The sequence below is a fragment of the Eimeria necatrix genome, genomic scaffold (assembly GCF_000499385.1).
Source record: "Eimeria necatrix Houghton genomic scaffold, Enh_scaff56, whole genome shotgun sequence".
Taxonomy (NCBI): Eukaryota; Apicomplexa; class Conoidasida; order Eucoccidiorida; family Eimeriidae; genus Eimeria; species Eimeria necatrix.
The window spans coordinates 51082-59539 of NW_013654424.1; the positions used below are offsets into that span (position 1 = coordinate 51082).

The following is an 8458-nucleotide window of genomic DNA, read 5'->3' on the forward strand; positions in this document are numbered from 1 at the left end:
TTCTTTTTATAATTCTTTTTAATTCCTTTTAATTCCTTTTTAATTCTTTTCACCTTTTTTAATTCCTTATATTCTTTTTAATTTTTTTATTTCTTTATTTCTTTTTATTTTCTTTTTATTGTCGGCTTGACTCAAAAGAGTTTCTCTAGAATAAGTAAAAGTTGCTGCAGCAGCAAAAGAAAGCAATCACAAAATAAGAGCTGCTGCAGCAGCAGCAAGTTGCTGCAGCAGCAAAAGGAAACACTTTTAGGATAAACAAGAGCTGCTGCAGCAGCAAAGGAAAGCAATTGTGTAATAAGAGCTGCAGCAGCAGCAAAAGGAAACAGCTGCAGAATAAAAGCTGCTGCAGCAACAAAAGGAAAATCTTTTAGAATGAAAGTTGCTGCTGCAGCAAAAGGAAACACTTTTAGAATAAGAGTTGCTGCAGCAGCAAAAGGGAGGACTCATACATTAAAGTTGCTGCAGCAGCAGAAAGCAGCAGTTGTAAAATGAATGGAAGTTGCTGCAGCAGCAAAAGGAAGCACTTGTAGAATAAATGAAAGTTGCTGCAGCAGCAAAAGAAAGTACTAATACATTAAAAGCTGCAGCAGCAGCTGCTGCTGCTGCAGCAAAAGCAGTTGTGTCGCAGAAGGCAGCAGAGCATTTCGAAAAAAGAAAATTCAAAAGTATTTCTGAAAAGATAAATGCCAAATTGCTGCTAAACAAATGCTGGAAAATCCTAAAAGTTCCTTTTGCTTCGCCTCTGCGGCTCCTAGACCAAAGCGACGCAGACAGCAGCAGCAGCAGCTGCAGCAGCAGCTGCAGCAGCAGCAGCTGCTGCTGCTGCTGCTGTTGAGGATGCAGAAGAGTCTGCAGCTGCTGCTGCTGAGACTGCAGCAGAGATTGCAGCAGCTGCTGCTGAGAATGCAGCAGAGGCTGCAGCAGCTGCTGCTGAGACTGCAGCTGCAGCAACAGCACGCTGAGCAGCAGCAGCAAACGCAGCAGCAGCAACGCATGCTGCGCAAGCATGTGCATATGCTGCAACAGCGGCACCTGCAGCAGCAGCACTTGCTTCAGCAGCAACACGCAGCCTGTGCTGCAGCAGCAGCACAGGCTGCGTGTTGCTGCAGCAGCAGCCTGTGCTGCAGCAGCAGCGCTGCTGCAGCAGCTACGCCTGCAGCAGCAGCATGCGCTCGCTGAAGGAAGACAGCAAGTAGGTGTCTGTACACCTCACTGCTACCACTTCCCCCTCTGCTGCCAGCTGCAGCAGCGCAGCGCCGCTGCTGCTGTCAACAGCAGCAACAAAGCCGCGCCGCCCGCGCATGGGGCCCACTCCCAGCACCACAGCCTGCAGCAGCAGCAGCAGCAGCAGCAGCAGCGGCAGCAGCAGCGGCAGCAGCAGGTGGCAGAAGAAGGAGGAGTAGCAGTAGCAGCAGCAGCGGCAGCAGCAGGTAGCAGCAGAAATAGAAGTGGCTGCAGCAGCAGCAGCAGCAGCAGCAGCTAGCAGCATAGTTGGAAGGGGCAGCAGCAGCAGCAGCAGCAGCAGCGGCACATGACTGAGGTTTGCTGCCTTCTCTTTTGCTTCAAGCCTACTTCATGTCCCAACATGAGGGACTCGGCCTTCTCTCTGTTGCTGCTTTGCTGCTGCAGCAGCAGCAGCAGCAAATGCTGCAGGCTAAGAGGCAGCAGCCCGCTGTAGCCCCCAAGTGCCAGGGCCCGCGGCAGCAAAGGCGACAGCAGCACAGCAGAGAACAAAGCAGCTTTGCTTGCGCTTGCTGTTTGCTGCTGCTGCTGCTGCTGCTGCTCCTGCTTCTCGGCATCTTGCTGCTGCTGCTGCTGCTGTTGCTGCTGCTGCTGCTGCAGGGGGTAGAGCTCCAGCAAGAAGTGGTCGAAGCCGTTGCTGTCGGGAGGCTGCTGCTGCACCCCAGCGATAAAACTCTGAAGCAGAAAAGCCATAAAACAAGTGAAGAGCCCGTTGCTGCTGCTGCTGCTGCTGCTGCTGCTGCTGCTGCTGCTGCTGCTGCTGCTGCTGCTCTTGGGAAGCTACTGTGCCTGTTTGCAGGCATGCATGCATAGTTGGGGTGTACGTACAGCAGCAGCGCAGCAAAGTGTGGGGCAGCAAATCTGCATGCTTAAAGTTGCACAACTTTAAATGCTCAAAACATACAATATTAAGTATATTTATTTCTTCAATATTAATAATTGAAATAAATAAATAAATAAAATAAATAAATAAAATAAATAAATGAATAAAATAAATAATAAAACAAATAAATAAATATCTGTATATATATGTATAGGGGCAGATATAGTGAAAGGCGCCCCTGCATGCGGAATGCATGCACATATTTGCTGCAGGCTTTAATAGTCCCATTTTTAAATAATTTAATTTAAAATATTTAAAAATAAATGCATGCAATTAATGGCAGCCTGCTGCTCTTATTTGCTGCACTAACGGCGCTCACCACTTTGAAGGTATCAGCAGCAGCAGCTGCAGCAGGCGCTGCAGCAGCTGCTGCAGCAGCAGCTGCAGCAGGAGCAGCAGCAGCAGCAGCAGCTGCAGCAGCTGGGGCGTCCCACGGCTGGCCTTCGGCCTGGCTCTGCTTGCATGGCCTTTCCTCTGCAGCATCCCTGCAGCAGCAGCAGCACCAGCGGGGAACTCCCTGGTTGTTGCTGCTGCTGCTGCTGCAGCGCCCACTGCTGCTGCTGCCGCTCCCGCTGCTGCTGCTGCCGCTCCCGCTGCTGCTGCAGTGAGCCACGAGCAGCCCTGGAATGGCCCAAGGCGGCAGCGGAGCAGATACAGGTTTTAAAAGCGTGCTGCAGCAGCAAAGCAGCAGCAGCAAAGCAGCAGCAGCAAAACAGCAGCAGCAAAGCAGCAGCAGCAGCACAGGCAGCAGCGCATGCAAGGGCCGTTGGGGTGTACAGACAGCTCCGAGTGGCTGCGCCCCCGCGCATGCAAATCCAGACCCCAAATGCAAAATAAAACAAAAAAGAAAACTTCTGCAAATTCAATCAATTATTTAAAAACAAATTGCATGCAAAAGTGCATCTAGAAGGAGCTATTCAGGTGTACGTACACCCCATTTGCAAAAAGAAAACACCCCAAGAGCCGCAGCGCGCCGCGCGTGGGGTGTACGTACACCTCAGCCCGCAGCAAACCCCACAACTCCCCCAAAGCCCAACTTTGGCGCTGCATGCAAGCAGCAAAACGCCCACCTGCAGCAGCAGCAGCAAGGGGCCCTTTTGGGGGCCCTTTTGTCTCTCTGGAAGCAGCCTAGAGCTCCGAAAGCAAGGGCATGCTTCTGCTGCTGCTGCTGCTGCTGCTGCTTTTGCTGCTGTTGCTTCTGGCCTGCTGCTGCAGGCTTGGGGGGACCCCAACGGGCCGCTGGGCACTTTTGTTCATCTTTTTTGATTTTTTGTCTTTTGTTTTTAAAATTGAAAATATAAAAAGCAGCAAAAGGATCTTCCTCCAGCACTTCCGCAGGCTGCGTCCTCGTGCTGCTGCATTCTGCTTCTCCCTTCTGCTGCTGCTGCTGCTGCTGCTGCTGCAGCTTGCTGCCTCTGTGTCTTTGCCTCTTTACCCTCTTTTCCTCCTTATTTGATAAACTGTGGGGCCAGGGGGGCCCCACAGGGGCCTCAAAAGCAGCACTGGGGGTACTGGGGGGCCCCCCAGTTGCTGCTCTTAGCGCGTCGTCTGCGAACGCCTCCAGCAGCCGCTGCAGCAGCAGCAGCAGCAGCAGCAGCAGCAGCAGCAGCAGCAGCAGCAGTAATAAGTGGGCCAGGTGCTCGCAGCACATGCTTATACAGATGTTTGCAGCGAATCCGAAAGTAAAAATAAAAAATATTTCATTTGCTGCATGCGCATATTGCAGCTCGACGTTTTCAGGTGTACGTACACCTCAGCGCATTCTGGAGTGTACATACACTGTAATGGAGAATAGAAAACAGAAGTGAAATAAATTTAAATCAAAAATAAAAATGAAAAGCAGCAGCAGGAAAGACAGCAGCAGCCTTACGCGCTTCAGCTGCTGCTGCTGCTGCGCCCGCAGCAAACAGGACGGGGGAGCCAAGCCGCTGCAGCCGTCGGTGTTTAACGGCCTGCGAAAAGAGCAGCCGCAGCAGCAGCAGCAGCAACAGCAGCAGCAGCAGCAGCAGCAGTAGCAGTAGCAGTAGCAGCAGCAGCAGCAGAAGCAGAAGCAGCAGCAGCAGAAGCAGACACGGAGCCACAAAGCTGGAAACGCCGCCCTGTCATACGGTCTTCATTAAGCCGCCAAGTCCCACATAAGCAGCAGGATCTGCTGCTGCTGCTGCTGCTGCTGCTGTTCTTCTTGCTGCTGTTACTGCCTCTATGGCTGCTGCTATCCCTCCAGGTGTTACCGCTGCTTCTACTACTGCTGCTGCTCCTCCTGCTACTGCTGCTGCTACTGCTGCTGCTGCTGCTTCTGCTGCTGCTGCTTGTGCTGCTGCTGCTTCTGCTGCTGTTGCTTGTGCTGCTGCTTCTGCTGCTGTTGCTTGTGCTGCTGCTGCTGCTGCTGCTGCTGCGGACTTCACCTGGCGAATAAGAAGGTGTTAGACTCGTGGATGCTCGTGCCCGTGTGCACCCAGCCCTTACTCATGCGAATCTGAAGCCTCACAACGCAGCAGCTTCAGATATCTTTGCTGCTGCTGCTGCTGCTGCTGTTGCTGCTGCTGCTGCTGCTGCTGCTGCTGCTGTTGCTGCTGCTGCTGCTTAGCGTTTGTGAGGATCTCTTTCGCCCGAACTGCAGCTGCTGTGGTGTGCGTGGCTAGCTATCTATGTGGCTAGCTAGCTGCGTGACTAGTTAACTATGTGGCTAGCTAGCTATGTGGCAAGCTAACTGCCTGGCTAGCTAGCTTCGTGGCTAGCTAGCTGTGTGGCTAGCTAGCCATGTGGCTAGCTAGCTAGGCTCACCCCTAGGCTGCGCCAGGCTGCTTCTGGCAGCTGCAGCGACCTCTCGAAAACCATTGAAACTGCAGCAGCAGCAGCAGGGGACTCTTCTGCTGCTGCTTCTGCCTGAGCAACAGCAGCAGCGGCACTTTCTGCTGCACTAACTGCTGCGGAACTAAGCGCACTCTCTGGTGCCCCACAGGCACTTTCGTCAGCTGCTGTTGCTGCTGCTGCTGCTGTCCTCGCCGTTGCAGCGCGCTCAGCAGCAGCAGCAGCAGCAGCAGCAGCAGCAGGTGGGGCCTGCGATTCTGCTGGCACAGCAGCGCTGCTTGAAGCCCCTTCAGGGCGAGCATGCCTTCGAGGCGGCTCGCTGGCAGCAGCAGGGGGCGCAGCAGCAGCAGCAGCAGCAGCAGCAGCAGCAGCAGCAGCAGCACTGGGGCCGCCGGCATCAGGTGCTGCAGCAACGGATGAAGGGAACGCGCGCTGCAGCAGCCCGAGCTTGCTGCCTGCAGCAGCAGCAGCAGCAACTACGAAGTGAGCAGCAGCAGGAGAAGCAGCAAAGTTGAGGACAATTGGCTGCGGCAGCTGCAGAAAGGGATGGTCCAAAGGCAAAGAAACAACCCTGCAAAGCCAACAAACGCAAACCCTAAACCCTAAACCCTAAACCCTAAACCCTAAACCCTAAGCCCTAAAGCATCAGTATCCGACCCAAGCACTGCTAGCTGCAGTTCTAAACCCTAGAATCTGCTTTTCAACCCAATGAGCAGCAGCAGCAGCAGCAGCAGCAGCAAAAAGAAATGGCGCTGCTGCTGTGCACTTATGCCGCTTCAACCTCAAAGCCTGCACTCCAAACCCTAAGCCCTAAACCCTAAACCCTAAACCCTAGAACCCAGGGCGCGGGGCTTCGAATAAAGAGTTTAGATCCTAGGGTTTAGGGTTTAGGGTTTAGGGTTTAGGGTTTAGGGTTTAGGGTTTAGGGCTTGCCTGTACTCAAACGCGTCGTCCGTGTACTTGGGGGAATAGCTAATGCGGAAGACATGGCGGTCATGCATGCAGTTCTCCATTGCTGCCAGCACCTGCAGCAGCAGCAGCAGCAGCAGCAGCAGCAGCAGCAGCAGCAGCAGCAGCAGCAGCAGCAGCGGCGGCAGCAGCAGCGGCAAAAGCAGTGGCAGCTAAACGCAAACCCGCCTAGGGTTTGTGGGCGCGAGGTTGATGGCCCTCTTAGGGTTTAGGAATTAGGGTTCAAGAGCTAGGGTTTAGGAATTAGGGTTTAGGGTTAGGGTTTAGAAATTAGGGTTTACGAAGAAGTGGCTTAGGTTGAGCGTTTAGTGTTTAGGAACTAGGGTTTAGAAATTAGGGTTTAGCAATTAGGGTTTAGAAATTAGGGTTTAGCAGCTACGGTCTAGTAATAAGGCTTTGGAAAGTAGGGTTTAGGAATTAGGGTTTAGAAATTAGGGTTTACTAATCAGGGTTAAGGAACTCGGGCTTCGGCGTTAAGGGCCCGGGTTTAGGGTTTAGGGTTTAGGGTTTAGGGTTTAGGAGAGTTGACAGGCGGGCAGCCAGGGTTTAGGGTTTAGGGTTTAGGGTTTAGGGTTTAGGGTTTACGTAGTTGGTGGCTCTTTCCCTGAGCTGCCTTTTGAGGGTTTTGTCTTCGAGCTGCAGCAGCGGGAGAGCAGCAGCAAAAGGAGAAAAATAATCATCAGAATTTGCATGCATGCGCAGCTCAAAGATGGGCCACAAGGCTTCATTTGGGGAGGCAGCAGCAGCTGCTGCTTCTGCTGCTGCTGCTGCTGCAGCGGCTGCGGCAGCCGCAGCAGCAGGGGTTGCGTGGCGCATGCAGCCTGCAGCAGCAGCAGCTGCTGCTGCTTCTGCTGCTGCTCCTGAAGGCCTGCTGCTCTGGCCTGCTGCTGCAGCAGCAGCGACTCCTTCTGCTGCTGCTGCTCCCTCGCTGCTTTCTTGCGTGGTGCTGCTGTTAACGAGACAGCTGCTGACGGGCTCGCTGCTGCTGCTGCTGCTGCTGCTGCTGCTGCTGCTGCTTGCTCTGCTGCTGCAGCCGTTGCATATGGAGAACGGAAGGATAAGCATGGAGCCGGAGGGCCTGCTGCTGCTGCTGCTGCTGCTGCTGCTGCTGCTGCTGCTTGTCGCTGTTTCGCTGCTGCTGCCGGGAGCGTTGGGAAGGCTCGCTGCCCCCCCAGCTTCTAGGCAGGTTTTGCCGTGGCAGCCTCCCATGTTGCTGCTGTTGCTGCTGCTGCCGCTGCTGCTGCTGCTGCTGCTGCTGCTGCTTCCGCTGCTGCTGCTGCTGCGTCAAGCGCTTGCCAGTCCTTCTGTTGCTCTCGTAGACACGCCTGTGGCCCAGGGTTTAGGGTTTAGAGAGAGGGGCTGGGGTTTAGGGTTTGGGGGTTTGCCTGCCTGCAAAAGGGAAGCCCCAGAGGCCAGGCTTTGCCAAATGTTGGAAAAATACACAAAAATAAATAAAAAAAGATAAATTGCATGCAAATGGAATGGAAGAATTGGCTAAGTTGTCAAGAAAGGGCGGCTGCGCCCGCAGGGTCCACTGCTGAAGACCAGTGAAGACCAGTGGTGTCATGGACTTGCGCTGCAGCTTGGTCGCTTCATTTGTTCGAATTCAACTGCCAAAACAAAAACATTTAACTAAATTATCTCCGGAATTATAAAAGGGATCATAAAAAGATAAAAAAGAAAGAAAAGAACCCAGCGGCCGTCGCCCGCCGCCGCCGCCGCCGCGGGTCACTTGAGCGGCCTGCCGCGCCCGGGTGTAGCTACACTGGAAATTCCCCTTTTTCTTCACTTTAAATAATTAAAATAATTATTTCATTTTTTTAATTCAAATTTTAATTAATTTCACTCAAACACGAGCCTGCAGGGAGCCTCCACGCCACAGCAGAAGACACTGCACCAGCTGCTAGCCGCCGCCTGCACACATGGCCTCGTAAACGGCAATTCTTGGCTTAATAAAGCAGTTTAACCACCAAAATAAAACAAAAAAGAAATTAATTTATTATTTGGGCAAAATATTTGGACAAAATAGCTTTTCCTGCGTTTTTAGCTTTTGATTTGCCGCCCTGAGCCCCTGAGGCCCCCAAAGGAACCCCGGGCCATTTCTGGGGCCTCTTGGGTTTTTTTGCGAATAAAACTGCCACGAAACTCTCCTCCATTTAAGCTGTTATTAAATACTTTTAAAAATATTTAAAAAAGATTTAAAAACAGCTGAAATGGTGGAGAGTTTAGTGGCTTTTGAAGGAGCTTTCACTCAAGTGTCTTCTTGAAAACCCTGAGCTACTGCAGAAGCTGCATTAAAAAAAGGGTTTAATGCCAAATCTGGCAAATAAATAAAAATAAAACTAAATTTAAATACTTTATTTTGCCATTTTTATCTTTTTCGAACTTTATTTTGTCCTTTTATTTCCCTCGAATGGCTCCTCCAGCTGCCAGAGCCTCTTCTATATAAAAGCCGCTCAGAAGCAAAAACAAAACAGCACAAACAGCCTAGCAGCAGCAGCAGCAGCAACAACAGCAGCAGCAGCAGCAGCAGTAGCAGCAGCAGCAGCAGCA

The 8458-nt window shown here is 52.3% G+C and overlaps 1 protein-coding gene across 1 annotated transcript; it reads right to left on the minus strand.

Annotated features, from left to right (window-relative positions):
* Positions 1 to 751: 751 nt before the first annotated feature.
* Positions 752 to 7114, minus strand: ENH_00063450 (hypothetical protein, conserved; the record flags this gene model as incomplete). The annotated part of the gene is made up of 10 exons (XM_013582095.1): positions 752 to 958; positions 1214 to 1327; positions 1573 to 1917; positions 2445 to 2610; positions 3196 to 3673; positions 3996 to 4077; positions 4234 to 4530; positions 4910 to 5507; positions 5622 to 5725; positions 6491 to 7114. The coding sequence occupies 10 exons, from the start codon at positions 7112 to 7114 to the stop codon at positions 752 to 754; spliced, it is 3015 nt and encodes a 1004-aa protein (XP_013437549.1).
* Positions 7115 to 8458: the final 1344 nt, after the last annotated feature.